The sequence below is a fragment of the Pundamilia nyererei genome, unplaced genomic scaffold (assembly GCF_000239375.1).
Source record: "Pundamilia nyererei isolate P.nyererei 1_Seehausen unplaced genomic scaffold, PunNye1.0 scaffold00020, whole genome shotgun sequence".
NCBI lineage: Eukaryota > Metazoa > Chordata > Actinopteri > Cichliformes > Cichlidae > Pundamilia > Pundamilia nyererei.
In genome coordinates, this window is record NW_005187421.1 from 2,423,053 (window position 1) to 2,440,763 (window position 17,711).

The 17,711-nt window shown below is 40.0% G+C and overlaps 1 protein-coding gene across 3 annotated transcripts in view; it reads left to right on the forward strand.

The window, feature by feature from the left end:
* Positions 1 to 17,711, forward strand: part of rapgef2b (Rap guanine nucleotide exchange factor 2b) — a 54,709-nt gene that overhangs the window by 24,839 nt on the left and 12,159 nt on the right. For all 3 annotated transcript variants that reach the window (XM_013909166.1, XM_013909167.1, XM_013909168.1), the window contains 8 exons: positions 6,373 to 6,504; positions 11,251 to 11,428; positions 13,684 to 13,820; positions 14,621 to 14,779; positions 15,288 to 15,440; positions 15,720 to 15,884; positions 16,180 to 16,287; positions 16,369 to 16,572. In XM_013909166.1, coding sequence (XP_013764620.1) covers positions 6,373 to 6,504; positions 11,251 to 11,428; positions 13,684 to 13,820; positions 14,621 to 14,779; positions 15,288 to 15,440; positions 15,720 to 15,884; positions 16,180 to 16,287; positions 16,369 to 16,572 — 1,236 coding nt within the window. The remainder of the gene's footprint in view (positions 1 to 6,372; positions 6,505 to 11,250; positions 11,429 to 13,683; positions 13,821 to 14,620; positions 14,780 to 15,287; positions 15,441 to 15,719; positions 15,885 to 16,179; positions 16,288 to 16,368; positions 16,573 to 17,711) is intronic.

Consider the following 17,711-nt stretch of genomic DNA (forward strand, 5'->3'; position numbering starts at 1 on the left):
ACATCGCGACCGCACACATCCATTCACACACATACAGAGACAAGGCCGTAAATCACACTGATGGACGTTTCCTGGTTTGCAGAGCACAGATGCTTAACGAAAAATCACCTTAATATTCCTATAATAGACATGGACATGTCACCCTAGATGAGATGGCTCATCTTCTTCCCTCTCAGTTTATGCTGCTTCCCTCAGGGACGCCTGTAGGTGACCAAGGCCCTAACAATACTCATATGAAGTTGTTTATACAAGATCGATTCTCCCCCCCCACCCCAAAAAAAATGTGGCATATTAAACATCTTCTTTTTTTCCCCCCCTATTGCAACTATCCATCTGCAGATCCTTAAAGCTTATGTCATTTTGAAGTCTTACCTATAGCTACACTGTCATTTTAATAGGATATAAGCCATTACAATGCATACACAGTATAGCACCTTATGGCTGCCGTGCCTTTTAGCACTTTTCCATATTTTAATGATTGGCACATATATTTAGGCCTATACTCTTCTTTTTTTTTTAAAAATCTCTCCAAATAAACATGTTCATTGTCACTTCAGTCATTGCATATAAATTAATTTTGAGAGAATAAATTGACTAATTTCCCAGAAATCTAGCAAACACCACAGAGCATAAAAATAGTGCTTTACACACTTATGATCTTAAATCATTTATTATAGGATTGCTGTAATCACTGTTAATGAGGAAGGGGCCAAACAGCTGTCAAGTAGCACATAATTCTAATTAAAGCATTGTTGCTGGCAGGATAGAAGAATTTCAAGTGCCAAAACATGTTTAGAGTCTGGAGCGCATCGCACTTACTTGTGTAACCGAAAACTTAGACAAATTATACAGACAATTAAGTAAGTTAACAAAAGGGCAAGAATGGAAAATGACAGAAAGTAGACTGCAGTAATCGTGATCATCTTCATCATCTGTATCTTACTCTTTTTCTTCCAATTTTCAGACTAATTGTTGTTAATTTAATTGTATTCCTTTTCACAAGCTCTGAAAAGATCTTTAGCTTTGGTATCAAACTTGCCCTTATCTCTTCTTACTGTCTTACCCCCTTCATTTGACTTTTGTTTTCTTATGTTCTTAGCAGACAAATGAAGGCTTGTGTAAATAGTCCCTTATCCCAGCAGGAAACCCACCAAATAAAAGCCACTAGATCGTATTACAGCAATCACACTATCATCGCCATTGCTTATCTTTCCCATGAAAACGTATGGTTTCATTTATCTTTATTGCAACGAGTTACATGCTAACTAATAGTTCATGTTGAATTCTTGCGCTTTGAAGAGGCTTTATGGCTGGATCTTTTGGTGATGGAAGAATAGCATTTCTCATTCACAAAATTTGAGAGAAAAAATTGATTTCCACAGATTGAAAAGCAATATCCAAACGTTTTGTCAGATAATACGTTGTGCCTTTATTCATCTTGAATGTCAATAAAAAAAAAAAGCTTGGTCTTTTTTGTTTTGTTTTGTTTTTTACTTTTCGTAAAGAAAAAACTTTTTTTTTTTAGAAGTGTAATATTGCACTTCGGCAGAAAAACCTTTCACAGTGTTTGACATTTGGTAAAAAAAATTATTCCAATGACAATATAGTGGATTGCCTCATTGTAGGTAATATTTTCTCCCTATCTAACTGCTGACTTGTGTGTTACTGACTGGTGGAGCTGTATCTGGGGAAGGGAAAGCACAGAGAGCATATCAAACCCATTTAATCGGACACCCTGCCCAAAGGATTTTAATCTCTTGATCCGCGAGGCTCAGGAAAGCGAGAAGCTGCCACTATGGTCAGGGAAAACTCTGGGATGTGCCTGTTGCCTCTTAGGCATCCAGGTTGTCTATTTTTCCATTTTGTAACAAGCAGAGAAAGTTTTAAATCCCATGTCAAATGTATAAAGGAGCAGCACAGCTTCAAGCTATTTCACCAGCAGAAAATCAGAAATGAATCATAAAAAAATCCCTGTTTTTTTTTTTGTTTGTTTTTTGTTGTTGTTTTTTTGGTTTGTTTGTTTGTTTTTTGTCCAAAATTTAAACCCAACCACTGAAATTTGTTTTCAGTGGAAGTTAAAATCTGCATTTTCCATTGTGGCAGTCTGGTGACCCTCTAGAACGGAAGTCTAGTGTAGCAGCAGTGATTCACTCCCAGCATATAAAGGCAGTAATGAGATTGAGAGCCAGCCAGGGTTTCCACCCAGCAATCTAGGTCATTAGGTCTGCAGTGTAATTTAAGGAGCACCACATCTGCTCACATGTAGGCAGAGTTCAGTGTTGTGGCTCGAGCATTAGAGCGACGCTTAATCCTCCTGTGACAGCTGATTGTACGTATTTTCGGCTCGCGCTTCTGCAGAGTTCACTTTATTTGTTTGCCAGAGAACAGTGAATGTGGAGCACAGAAAGCCCTATATACAGTAAGGTAGGAGAATAGAAACACATTCACACTGTGGCAGATGTTTATTGTCACCAATATACACCAATTTAATAAACAATGTTTTACTATGGATTGTGCATATCCGTTGGGGTTAACAACCCATGTATGTACAATACCGTATCACCATGCTGCTAATTGAAAATACTTAATGAGTCAGTCATTATTGTTGCTCTGTCATCCATCTTGGCCCAGTCTCGTGGATGCCATTGGGCCAAATAAGTCGATGGATCACATGCTTATGGACTGCATGGACCCTGGGTTATTGACTGACAGACAGCTGACCTAAATGAGTGTAGAGAAAGGATTAAGTGTTTATTATCCTTTCCCTTTATCCTGCTTTCTGGTCCTCCCTTTATCTCTGGGTCTTTCCAGGGGGAGGGGCTTGTGGTGTTCCCCTTTTTAAAGTGCATTATTATTATTTATTCATTTATTTATTTATTTTTAATTCTCCTATTATTTATTTTTGGAGGAGGAGGAGGGGCTTTTTTGCCTGGTTGTGGAAACCAGTTGGGATAATATCGACAAATCTTACATGGTCATTTTTGTTTGTACTCGCAGAAATGACAATATTCACGTAACCTCTGTGCACTCTCCCTAACTGTATGTTAAAAATATTTCCAGTTGCAGATTTTTTGTTATCTTTTAATAATCTGTATTTGTAAAGAATAGGGTTTAGATTTTTCTGTGTTTCCGTTACTTTAACAAAACCTAGAATGCATCAGAGCCCTTCCCACTAGTTTCTCGTTTCTCTGTGGTGCTCAGCCCTAAGTTTGTTTGTTTTTTCCTGCAAATTGTCTTTAGACATTTTAAAGCCTTTTTTTCCCCTCAAAAAAAACCTAAACTTGTTCATATTTCAGGGACTGTTTTCAGGTGCAGAGCTGTCTGCATTTCAGTGCTCCCGGAAATCAACTCAAAATAAAATGCAGTGCTGCTTTGTTAATGATAATGGAGCATGTAAGAGCAACAATGTACCTCACTGGTGTGTATTTGAGGCCAAGCTTTCCTCGCTTCCAGCTTTGCTGTAATCCAAGAGTACAAATTTCCTTTGGGACAAAAGTGACGTTGATGGCAGGCCTCAAGGCTACATCACTCTAGCGAAAAATGTCTAAGCTTAAATATAAATTGCTAGAGCTCCAATATAACCTTATGTCTGAAATTTGTATTGCAACGAGTGACGTATTACGCCATAAAAGTCATCAAAAGGAAATGTGATGAGGCTTTATCATTACAGATACAAACAGAGAAAAGAGATTCATCAGATAATATTTGTTCAGTAATATTGTGGAAGCCAGCTGGAGGCACTCAGGGTGAAGTCAACCAGACGAGGGAGTGAAAAAAAGCAGCCCGAGGCGGGATAGAGAGCGACTAGGCCCTCCGGTCGACCATTTTGGTTGGTGCAGCCAGCCAGATAATTAATCGTGATGGCAATCTTTGACACAGTGTAATCACATCACACCTCGGTGCCACAGGAGCAGCACTGTCTGGCTCTTGGTCTCTTGTCACTGACACATGAAGGCGCTTTGTGAATTGATATGTTTCAGGTTAAAATTTTCACTCACAAAGGTCTCCAAATAACTTCCAAATCAGTTCAGTGCTCCAACATATTCAAGCCCTTCAGTTTTATTGTGACTCTGCCTCATGAATGTTAAGAAGTCTTATAGTCAAAACTAGTTTCTTCTATCTATCACACAACGATCATTCTTGCAGCAAAACACTTCCATTCTCAAAAACTCTTTCATTAAGCCGTAATGCAGATGAGCACTTCAGGAGCTGTGACGATGGATGTTTTCATTGAGTACATTCAAGAGCAGATGATGGCTCAGACCTATTTACTTGCAAATGAAGATCCTGAGATGCATTTCTATCCAATCTATTCCATTTGTCATCCAAGTGGGACTTCAAAGCTGATTTCCAAAATAATCTGAGGCAGAGATGTTATTTGCATCCCAAATTGGTGGATGGTGTTGATAGCAGACTTCTGAATTTCAGAGATGAGTTAACCTTTCATAGCTTGGAAATGAAGAGCTGAAAGCGTTGCTGGTCACCTCTACGTCAGGATCTGTTAAAGGAAAGTTGTTGGGTTTTTTTCTTTAAAATTTCAAAGTCTCACCCTAATTCATCACCATTTATCAAAGCTGAGTAAAAATGTTTTTACTGTCAAGTGAGGAAACATTTGGGGGAAAAATCACTGAACATAAAAAATAAAAAATCTTGTTTACTATCAAAATTTAAAACTCCAAACCCAATCTCAAGATGTTTAGATTTGGCTGATTTCCTGAGTGGAGCAGACTAGTTAAATCGGCCCACTTTGACTTTTCAGTTTAAAAATCTAATATTAATGCTCTGCCACAGCAAGAAGTGGAGTTGAAGCATGCCCCAGAGCTAACAGTCTCCCTGCAGAGTATCCGATGTATATTGGTAAATAAAACATTTAGCCATCAAATAGTCAAGTCTAGAGACACCGTGAACCAATTTATGCTGTTTGATTAAATCCATAATTCACCACTCTGACATTCTAGTCGGATTTGATGAGTGTGATTCAAACACAATTCATTTATTTCATTTGAAATAAATACAATGTGTGCTTGACATCTACAGATGTCAAGCCACAAATGTTAGCTATGTTCTATGGGCTTCAGGTGGTCTATAATCAATGAGTATATCATACATTTTAACAACTGATCCATCAGGTTGGATTTTAAATGCATAGGACAGCAGTTGAACACTAATTATGTCAGTGTAATAATAATTTTCTGAGCTAATACCTGAATAATTTTAGCTATAGAATTACAGAAACTTGCAGAAAAACTTTCAATAAATGGATCAAGATTCCAAAGTCCCAGGACATTAAATTGATAAGTTTAGGCCTTAAATCATTACCAATTATGGAAATTTGTGCTGCTGTGTTTGCTGTTGACTGTCTCCACTCTAACGCCACACATACAGAAACCATAGAGCATCTGCAGACTTCAAATAAACCTCTGAGTTGTAGCAGTTCAAACTGCTTCTTATTTTTAATTCATCTTCCTCCTAAAACTTGAGCAGTGGGAGGATTTCGGATGTATTTTGCATTTTGGGGTCATTTCCATGGAGAAAGCGGGTTGGCTCATTTACAATGTGGCTAATTACAGCTGGGCTTTCTAGCACTTTATACCGTATGAATTACTCAGAGGGGTTTTCCCCCATTACTGCCCAGTATTCATTTAGTTTACTCAAGTTCGTAGTACCTTAATGAGGGTGTTTTCTTGATGTATGCAGGGCATGTTTGTTTTTTGCTGGTCTCAGGAAAGGAGCTCCTTTGCTGTATTTAAAACAATGATTATCTTATCGTTTAATCCCGAGTTTCTACTCCCTTTCAGTTTTGTAACCCATTTTCTTACATGCTTTTGTCTAATACGTGTAGTATTCTTCTAAAGTAAACCAAAGGATTTCAAAAATGAGACTTAAAAACTAAATATTTTTGACACATTCTGTAAATGTTGGGTTATTTAATTAAAATATTTTTGGCTCTGCCTTTCCTTTACACAAAATGTATTATTAAAGGAAAGCTGAGCTCTTGTTTAAGCTCTGATTAATATTTTTCTTGTGAAATAACTGCTTTGCTACGAAGAAGACGATAAACCCCTTTTTATTCATTAATGGGAACAAATTGAATGTTTTTCAGACTGCCTTCCAATTAAAATTAAAGTGGATACGTTATTGTTTTACAGCAGAAAGTCTGTCTTTGCTTATTATCAAATGAAGTGGGGAAACATAATTAAAAAATGAAGAAATAGAATAAAAGCTAAACCGCCTATTTTTAGACACACATGCTGCTAAGTCTGCATCCAATGTTTGGCAGTCAGCACGAGTGTTGGTGTGAATGACCAATAGCGGTTGCTGGGCTGGCTGATACTGACCATCTGTGTGTATGTTGTGTGTGTGTATGTGCAGCTCCCCGCAGACTTCAGCAGACTTCACCTGGCCGACGGCTTACACCCACAGGTGACCCACGTCTCCTCAAGCCACTCAGGATGTAGTATCACCAGCGACTCAGGAAGCAGCAGCCTGTCAGACATTTACCAGGTAAGTCCTCCCATCCCTGGTGCTGGATCCCCAGCTTGGACTCCCTTGGATAGCTAAGCAGGTGCATGGTAGTTTAACTAGTTAATGCAGCCATAGCTGAGCAAGAGGAAATCATAAAGATGCTAAAACATTTATCAGTCTAGCTAGGGCCTTTTTGGAATTACTGACAAAAGTTAGATAAGAAGAGCACTACCACTCATGAGCATGCCATAAATATGAAGCTACAGCCAGTTAGTTTACCTGACTGCAGCCACGTAGACTTAATAAATAAGATGGATGAAATTTCCATGTCTCAAAAGTGGACAAGTTTAATATTTGCCGCCTTTACAAAGATCAGCTGGGGGTGATGACTGTTGCAAAGAGAAATCTGATTATATAGAAGTCTATCAAAGTCTACTTTTCACTTTATTTATGGCTTAGGTTAGCATTTTGTTAATCAGATAAAATTCTCAGTCTCCAGTTTCAAATCATATTTAATACAGTATCATGTTCATTTTGTGGATTACTTTACATCTAAAGTAAACAATAAATCAAGCTGGGCATACCTGTGATTGGCAAACCACTACCATAGAAACATGTCGTTTTATTGTGTCTGATTTCTCAGTCACTGATGTGAACATAAATAGCAATGATCAAAATTTTCACTTTGAGACTTCATCACAGTGGCAAGGTCCATCTTTTATATTCAGTCTGTGTGGTAATAATAAACCAAATGTATAATGCATCAACTGCTAAGCATTAAAAGTGTAGCTGTTCCCCTCTGATCGGGACTGAGTTGGTTTCCTCTCCTTTGCAGTGTTTGTATTAACCTGACTAGTTTTCTGTTCACCTCATTAGACGAGGCAGACTTATCGTGTGTTTTCCTGCAGTTTCAATTAACAAATACTCATTGAGCTGGTTTGTTTCGACATAACCTTGTGATGAATTGTAAATAATGAGAAAAAACATTGATTTGCATGATTTGGGGTGTGTGTGTGTGTGTATATATATATATATATATATATGCTTCAGTGATCTAACATGTAACATAGCATTTAAAATCTGTGATATAGAACAAACTTTGACCTCATCTGAGACCAAGTCTTTATGGAAAAAATGGAAAAAACATATGCTTTTTGTGAAATGATGACTATACCTCTGGGAATGTGCATTAGTCTCATTAAGGAGGACTAATTTTCTTTGGAAGAATTTAAAGCCTTTTTTGCCAGACATGTTATAAGACACTAATGGGAGACTTTTGCTACGCAGCAGGGGATGAGCAGACAGGCTGCTGGCTGCAAGCAGGTGGTCCAGCCTACATCCTGACTCCAGCTCTGCCTTTCATCACCTCAAAGCAGAAGTACAGGACTCCCACAAAGCTGTGATATACAGTCTCATGTAATGAGGGCACTTGATGAGCATTTTTGTGCTAAAATATTAGCACGTGCAGGCCTCACATAATTTGTTTAGTGGTGTTGAGATATGTGTAACTTGATGAAGGATGGGCTCCCTCAACCCATCCTTCATCAAGGCCAATGCTTAATTTAGCAGTTTATAAATAACATTATAAAGATCTGCACCAAAAGTGTTTGGTTTGCTTGCAATCCAACCCCCATCCACCCACCCTCACCAAGCCTTTTCAATTCTGCTGGGTAGTTATGAAAACATAATCAAAGTTAAACATTTGAACCCTTAAAACCCAATTCAAGTATGTGCACTCAACTGATTGTGGACGTGCCCCAAACTCTGCAACTAATCCGCTTAGCATAGCACACCCACCCCATTGGCTCCTAATTCTGTCACCTGCTGTGTGTCTGTAAATGTGTGTTATGTTTGTAAGCAGGATTGTGGCTGTGCTGTTTGCTTCGACTGACTGTGGTTGGTGTGCATCAGGGCACTCATTCAGTATGCTCAATACAAACAGTCTAATTGCATATGAGGGGTGTGTTATTGTGGAGCTCTGTGTGTGTATGTGTATATGTTTTGACCATGCTGTGACTGGCTGGGGCAGGTTGAACAGGCTCTACTGTCCCCAGTCTGTGATCCTGGTCTTAGCACCATCTGCTAGCAGCTCTGTGGCGGCCTCTTGATTTTTTTTTTTCCTCTCAGTCTCTTTCTCCTCTCACTGAATCGCAGACACTGTTCTGTTTTCTCTTGTTTTGTTTTTTTTATTCAGCCTCTATAATGTTTGGTTTAACTCTGCTATTTGTAACTTTGGCTCAGAATACTGTATTTAAATTCCTTAGCTTCGATGACGAACCTCTTATATGCTTCATACGTGCTTCCTCTGTTTTAACCGTTTCAACAATCAAAATGCTTCAGATACCTTCGAGTCAAAGTTTGGCTCTATTCTGTATTTCACTGTTATATTTGGACTGTTAGTTGGACACATCAGGCTATTTGAACCTGTCTCTTTTGGCTTAAGAAACTTGTATTTTCTGGCACTTTACAAGCAGAAGGTTTAATCAATCAGTCAATCAAGAGGATAATCATGAGATTACTCACTTCTGAATTTCTGGGATGTCTGTCAATCAGGCTTGAACAGACACATTCTATGGATGCTCCATCAGATTGTGATTTGGGAAGCTGTGGTTTTGAAGCTTTTGGATTTTTCTTTTTGTCTGCTTCTGTTGAAGTTCTTGAGCACTCTATGCTCTCTATCTTCTCCTAATCATTTCCTGGCTTAAGTGGAAATTGTTATATAAAGCAGTTGTTGGGCTTTTTTTGCTATCCAGTCTACAAGAATCTCCTCATTTTTATCACAAACTTTTAGAAAATAAACACCATGCAGACATGCCTTTAATGTGGACAGAAAACATTGAAATTCTAACCATGAGTGCACAGCATGATTTCTAAGACTGTTGGTTTATGCAACATTGCTTTTTTTATTATTAGATAAAGTTACATCCTGCATGTTTCAGAATAAAAAACATTTTAAATGTGCAGAACATCAGAAACGAGGAATGTTTGCAGTGCTCACTGGGGCTGGTGTTGAATAAATGGATCAGAGGATACTTCATAATTTACACTTGAGATCATGTGAAGTTGATGTTGGTGAAATATGCTTGTGTTAAACATTATTTTTACTGTACACATTTTTGCTGAGCATACTGGAGTCTAGATTCTGGATGGAGTACTGAATAGTCGAACCACCAGGCTATTCCACTGCTATCGCCACGTAATTCCCACGTCACTGCCAACATGGCGCACTGTTTGTATCTGAATAAATCATGAAATTGGTCCTTCAGAAGGACTTTGAAAGCATTGATCCAAGAATAGCCCTAATGAAATATTAACAACACCTGACTTGCCCACTGGTTCTTAATGCTTTCTGCACATCTATGGATTTCTGATACATGCATGGCATGAAAAAAGGGGCCGTGCATGAGCACAAAGGCAGCCGGGCCCTCTGTATTTAAATGCAATATGAAAGCATACACACATGTTTGACAGCTGGCTATGAACTGATTGTTGTATATAACCTTGAGTTTCTAATGCTGTATTATGTGGGTTGTTAAGTGTTGTGAACCAGTCTAGTGTTTTTAAAGTACACTGGTCACATGATCCTCTGTAGTTTTATGCAAGAAGTTTTCCTCTGTACTGTGTTCTGCCCCATACCTAATATGTGACTCTTCACTTTCATCGTGTTTGCAGGCTCCACCCACCAGGGTGTGGACCAGTGATGCCCAAACGGCCATTCAGACACTGAATCATTAAAGAGCCCTTTGCACATGGCGTTTGAGGAGAAATGACATAGGGTTTCTGAGAGAGACCAAGCACAGGGAGACTGAGCATTAAAAAATTAGAAGCAGACTGACAGTCTGGGAGATGAAGATGCGTCTATCTCTGGGATTTTGCGGACAGTTTGCAAAGGCAACCTATTCTTCTCTTTCTGTTAAGAGGTTTGAGATTGAGAACCGTATTTGGGTAAGAGGGTTCACTGTTGGGAGGTAGCAGAGCCGATGTTGTGTTGCCTTTTTTGTGACTGCTTTGACTTGCTCTTTAAATGGTTTTCATGTTGTGTGAGTGTGAACCAGGCAATCTGGCCCCTCTGTCATTTATAGAAATACTTTCTTTGATGATGGCAGATGAACTCCGCTGGTATCGCTCAGGCACAAGTAATTGCATTACGCTTGCTTCTCATCTTAGTTCATTTTCACGGCTTCGCACATATTTCATCTTGTGCTTTCAAAGAACAGGATCTGGCTGCGAGGCAGGCTGTGGCGTTTGCTGTGGGGGAGAAAAGAGGGGAGGAAAGTTGAGAGTTAATTAGCTTGTTACTATGCATAGCAGACTGTTTTGTATGCAGTGTTGACGCCTGTCTTTCTGCTACTGTACTGATTACCTCGTATCAGTTTCAGGAAATGGGTCAAATGTGCACAAAGGAATTTGTTTTTTGTGTCACAGCTGATTTTATTTTTCTTACTGTAAAATGACTTGCAATGTGTGTGTTGAATGTGCTGCTTAAAATGAAAAAAATATTTCACTGGCTGTTTACAATGTGTTTACTCTGTCCCCGTTTGGACAGCTGACATGGGTGGGGATTTATTTTTCAAGCTTTTATCTGATAATTCAAAGCTTTCCCTGTAACGAGCATGGAGGTTGGTCCTTCAGTGTCTCGCTAGTAGACTCTCGAACTCGAACAAGGAGCTGGATAGATGAACGCGTTTGGCCTTGTGGTGGCGGGATTGCTGATGTTGCACCGAGCCGCAGAGTCCCTGCTCGTGTTTATCATTGACTCATGGCTTACCTGTTGTTTCTTTCTAGGCCACAGAAAACGAACCAGGTGACATGGACCTGAGTGGCCTGCCAGAGACCGCTGTGGACTCTGAGGAGGACGACGATGAAGAGGACATCGAGCGAGCGTCCGACCCCCTCATGAGCCGGGACATTGTGCGGGACTGTCTGGAGAAGGACCCCATGGACAGGACCGACGATGACATAGGTGAGCACCCAACTAGGGATTGAATTTACTTGGCTCTTCATGACTATTCTGATCAATAGCACTAGTGTAAATATTCAACCGTGCAGTGTTCATTGTGAAAAAAATATCCTGCCTATTCTTGTGCATGCCTGAGAGTTCTATATTTGAAGAGATCTTTAGAGAATGGTGTGAAAAATACCAATTTAAACAGAAGCCCCATTGTCCCATTTTTAGATTAATTTATGCTTTATAAAAAGCCACTCCCTGCTTTCTTATTTAAATCGTCGCCATAAATTTACATTTATCTCAAGTCTGTGCTTCTCTCATGATCGAGGCTTTCGAGTAATTCTCAAAGCCCCATCAGGCTTGCAGTATCATAACTCTTAAGGCTACGATTCTTCTCAAATGAAAATGATAGGCATTGTTTAAAAAAAAAAAAAAAGTGTGCACACTCAGCTTAGCGGCAGATGTGGACTTGGGGAGGATGATACATTGGTGGACTGCGAGAGAGTAAGAACAAGTGCCAACCCCTCCCCCACTTCACTTATCTCCCTGCTGTACCCCCTCCCCTTGCCAGCAGGCTTTTCTAGGTCACGCTGGCACATCCTCTCGCCTCACCTCTCCCTGCGCATTAAACTTTTAGTGCTTCCGCAGCTTCTCACACGACGCTGTTGCCATGCCAAGCCCAGGTCAACCAGTACACCACACTGCTGCTGGTTGGTAGATGGCGTATAGAGGTGTGTTTTCTTTCTGTGAGCATCAGTGTAGGTGTGCTGCAGAAAGTCCTGCACCTTGTATTAAACCTAGCATGGGCATCTAGCACTGCATCCAATCACATATTCAATAATGAGAAACTATACATTTGCACCAAATTCAGAATTCATTGTTTTCCAATCGTCATCATGAAATTTAGAGTTTTTTGGTCTACAGTAGTGAGAAAAATTTTCAAAGGTCTGTATAGAGTCCAGGAAAAAAAGGTGGGGGTGTAATTAGCAGCCAGGTGCTGCTAATCAGAGGCACTTGATTGACTGATCATCAGCAAGTGTGAGCACCTCTGGAAAAGCAGAAATTTAGGTCGTTTGGTGGTCTGGAGGACACCGACCAACACAATTTTCCAAGGAATGAACGTCTCTGCAAATTCACCCGAAGGTCAGAATGTGCTAAGTGAAACTTTGAAGAATTATAAATGAATCCCAAGCACTGCATCTCAGACTATACAGGCCACAGTTAACATAAGAAAACTAAAGTTTGTGATAGTAAAAATACAAAAAGACTTACAAGTATGGATTGTTTGTTACGAGGGGAAAACCTCTCGTTGCAACAAAAGCATAGCAGCACATCTTAGGTTAGGCTACAAAAGCTGTGCATAAACAGAAGCCAACAAACCTCGATGAACTAAAGAAATGTTGTGAAGAAGAGTGGGCCAAAATTCCTCCACAATGTCTTGAGAGACTGGTAGTCCTGCAGAAAAGGATGACTTCAAGTTACTGCTGCTGAAAGCAGTTCTACAAGCTACTGACTCATGGGGTGTGCTTAGTTTTTCACAGGCCTGCATGGAGTCATGGGAAAATGTTTTCTTTTTGGTTTTCTCCCACATGATTCTATATTACATCCTCTTTCATCTGTTGTTTCATAATGCCAGTCATACTAGCCATCATATGACATTTGGAACCTGTTTTTGTTTATGCATATAGATGTGGGGGGGTTTCTGCCGGGTTATATTGTAAGAACCACAAAACTATTTAAGTTAATTAAAACCTTTGCAAATGTAAAGGTTGAAAACATTGAATATTAGAAGACAAATTTAATTGATTACTTTATGCTAACAATAAAATATTCACATTAAGATCTGTTAAAAGCACATTGTGAAGGATGTACATGTCTGTTCATGGCTGGATGGAGATGTGTGAGGACAGTTGGCTGTAAGCCTGATCCTCCCTGACCTCACACCCACTATGATTTCACTTCTGGTTCATTGTCTTCAATAACTCCCTTAAGTCGCACAGAGGTCGTTGAGTGAATTGTCAGCAGTTTTCCTCGCTTGCCTTAAAGTTTTTATCAATAGAATTGATATTTGGCTTTGTCTTGTCCACATAATGATTTCTCCGTTGGCTTGATATAATTGTGGTGATGATCCATTTTAATGCTGGATTGAGGGCAGTGCAGCGTAGCGTGCCAGGTGCACGCTACGCTGCCCGCCCTCTTTCTCTCCTCCAAGTGTCTCTTTGATGCCTTTCCTAAACTCCTCTGCTGTCTCTCCTTTGTTCCTCTCGCAGAGCAATTACTGGAGTTCATGCATCAACTGCCAGCATTTGCCAACATGACCATGTCAGTGAGGAGGGAACTCTGCGCTGTCATGGTTTTCGCTGTGGTCGAACGCGCCGGCACCATCGTTCTCAATGATGGAGAAGAGGTGTGTGTTGGTGCATACTCATGCACACGTAAATCCTGTCTTGTGATTGTTCAATTTAATTCATATATGTGTGCGTGCGTGCATGTGTGTGGGTACTGAACCTTAGTCTCACCTCTTCACACCAATGAATCTTTCTTCGTCCATTTGATATTTTTTTCTGCTCTATTAAACTTGAATAGTGGGCATTGCTTATCGACGGGTCTTTCTAGGATCCTTTAGGCGCCCAAAGCAGGCCTCAGTTGTTTCATCTCTCTGTTCAGGACGCTGTTTCAGTGGCAGTTTGCTTTTTTCGCCGTAATACATCCATACAATAGGATGCCTTTAAGGCTAGCCACATTAGTAAATGTCCAGTCATAAATAATTTAAGGTTCATTGAGTGCATTGTTGCTGTCAGGGTTAAGGAAACCACAATGGCAGCTTTTCAGAAAATCCTGAAAATACTCTTATTATTGTTATTAAACCTAAATGTGCCCCTACTAATAATACTTTGAAACTCCTTTTTTCTTACTTAAGTCTTGTTTTTTTCCTGGGCAGCACCAACAGCCTCTTGCTTTTGCTGTATTCCTCTGAGGAAATTAATAAACCATCTGTTAGTGCAACAGTCCCCTTGTAGTCGCTACATATGGTTCTTTTTGATAAATAACTTTGACTCATTAAAGGACACCAGCTGTTGGGAATGTTACTATACTGAAGTTAATCTGATGTGTGAAGCTGTTAGTGTATTAGTTTTTTGTTTTCTTTCTTTCTTTTTTCTTTCTTTATTTTTGATCTGACCTCTGTGATTGTTTTTATGGCTCCAGCTGGACTCATGGTCGGTGATCCTGAACGGTTCGGTGGAGGTGACGTACCCTGACAGCCGGACAGAAATCCTGTGCATGGGAAATAGTTTTGGGGTGTCACCAACCATGGAGAAAGAATACATGAAAGGTGTCATGAAGACCAAAGTAGACGACTGCCAGGTAAGAGCCTCACTTTAAGTACTCCTGCTCTAGGTGTTGGTCAAATGTATTGCCTGGGTTTACAGGTCAGTTTCTTCTGCATCATTTCCATGTGACAAACATGGGTACAAACCCTGCCATGTTCAGTTTTTAAATCCCACTGTGACCCACTTGTGCTGAAAGTGTTTGCACTCGTGACACCTAAAGTTGCTGCAGGCAATAGCATCCTTTTAAACGTGTGGAGCAGCTATTATGAAAGAAAATAGGCCAGCTCATGAAAAGAGGAAGATCATAAGGTTTTCTTCTAACTCTGAGCTAAAGTTGGTGGCTGGGGTGTAAAAAATTGTTCCCATTATCTTATTTTTATATATTCATTTGGTTGCTATGCCATCAGATGTTATAGGTTATATTACTTTAACACTTTATCTTCCAGTTATTGTGTTTGACTACTATTAAGCATATATAATTAATGTAAACTTACAAGTTTCTTTCAGTCACCCACTAATTTGAGTTTCTCTGTTGTGTCCAGTTTGTGTGTATAGCCCAGCAGGACTACTGCTGCATCCTCAACCAGGTGGAGAAGAACATGCAGAAGGTTGAGGAGGAAGGAGAAATTGTTATGGTGAAGGAACACCGTGAACTCGACCGCACCGGCACCAGGAAAGGGCACATTGTCATCAAGGTAACCATTAAAAATCAATTAATCTACGCTTCTTTAAACCCCATAATCTCAAAAAAAGAAGTCCATTAGAAGATGGCCTTATTTCACACTTGATTTATGACCTCAGTAAACCCAGTGAGCCGTATGTACTTGATGCTAGTTTTAAGGCTTTTTAATAAAGCAGGAGTTCCATCTAGTACATGGTTCCATATAGAGTAAAGCAGGCTAGCATTTCAGTTGCAGTTGCAGTCATCTTAAGGATCTGCCACTCACTTGTAATGTCTTTCTGTTAAACATCAGGGCACACCGGAGCGTCTCACCATGCACCTCGTAGAGGAGCACTCAGTGGTGGACCCTACATACATCGAGGACTTCCTGTTGACCTACAGGACCTTCCTCTCAAGCCCCATGGTCGTGGGAAAGAAGCTCCTGGAGTGGTTCCACGACCCAAGTCTCAGGGACAAGGTATGATCAGCAGGACTCTGGTATATCTGTTCAGATACACTTTAGGCAGCCAGACTTTGTCCATTTACTCACAGACGTGGTGTAAATTTATCTTGTTTCACAGAATTCGGAAAGACTTGAATGTTCTTCAGACATGTTGGATTCACATTCATAAAATCCTCAGACATACTTGACTTTTGAACTTGTATTTAATTAGTTGTCAGTAGGTTTAGAGTATAAACAGTTCTACACTCATTCCTCATGAAATCTTTGGACATGACTGAGTGTGTGCATGTCGATCATGTGATCTCTCCAGGTTACACGGGTAGTCTTGCTGTGGGTAAACAATCACTTCAATGACTTTGAAGGTGACCCTGCCATGACTCGCTTTCTGGAAGAGTTTGAAAACAATCTGGAAAAAGAAGTAAGTGTAAAATATAAAGAAATGTGGAAAAAATGTTTAATTCAGATTTCTAATTCATTGTCCTCGTTGTGTTTCTTTAAGAAAATGTGTGGGCACCTAAGACTGTTAAACATAGCATGTGCTGCTAAAGCCAAGCCACGGCTGGTGACACTAACCAAGCCGTCCAGGGACTCTCCACTGGCATTCAGCCTTCTCGGAGGTCAGGAGAAAGGTTTCCGCATCTTCATCGATGCTGTGGAGCCTGGAAGCAAAGCAGCAGAAGCTGGCCTTAAGCGTGGAGATCAAGTGAGTTGGTTCTCTCCCTCTTCTAACGTCACCAACATCATACACTTTAAATTTTGAGCAGAACATTTCTTGGTAGTGCCGCTTTTATTCAAAGCTCATTTAGTTGCAGAACGCTTTTTCTCTGTAGGCTACAGCTGTGCAGACTAACACTTCAATTTTCCTGTTTAAGTAAATTTTTGTTGTGAAATTGGTTTTACATTTTGCTCTAACTAGCATTAAAAGGCCTCTTTTGAAAGTCTCAAATTGAACTTGCCAGTAGCTCTGGGCACCCTGTGTTGGCTTTTTTTCCTCACAACTTGACTGCTCAACTATTTTCACACTCTGCAGTCCTTAGGGCGTTAAGCAAAGTCCCTTAATCCTTGAAACCATCTTGAGAGCGTCTGGATGCGAGTTAAGCCCTCTTGACTCCAAACATCCCCTGCAGCTGTTTCCTCAAAAGGAAGCAGAGAAACTGACATCCATAAGGAAACATTCTCTCTCTCATATATTCTTCATACTTTCTTTTTTATACAGCTGTAGTTAATGTCATCATTCACCCAGTATCTGCTCTTTCAGAGCTTTAGTATTAATCTTATTGGTTTTTATCATCTTCTCAGTAGTGAACTCGCTAATCACTCCTGATCCGAAAAGAGTAGTTTGACTTTGAAAAAGTAAGCATTTACTGGCCTCACAAGAGCAGATGATGGCCTGTGTGTCCATTACGGTTAAAGGTGACTTCCTCTTCTGCCAAAGAGGAAGTGGCAGCTCAGTTAGATGATCGCATTTAAATGCAAATATCCGGCACCTATACAATGGTCAGGTTATGAAGACAAAGACGGGGCTATTTGGAAATGAAAAGGAAGAGTCCTATTAATGTCAAAACCATATGTTGATGATATTTATATCCTGTAGAACATGCATGAGCTTGGGAGTTTAGGGCCTCTTTATTATCTAGTTAAACTGCATAGTTCAGAGATTAATATTTGCAGTGATATAACGCGGCCTGCAAATTGGCCTGATGTGGTGATAACAGATGAGTTTTAGTACTTCCTGTGCTGGAGTTCTGTCAGAATTTAAAAGGCACTCTGTGGTCAAAGGATGTTCTTGTGTTTTAAATCCATGGGCCAGATATGATCATCAAACACAGCAGGAGGTTGGAT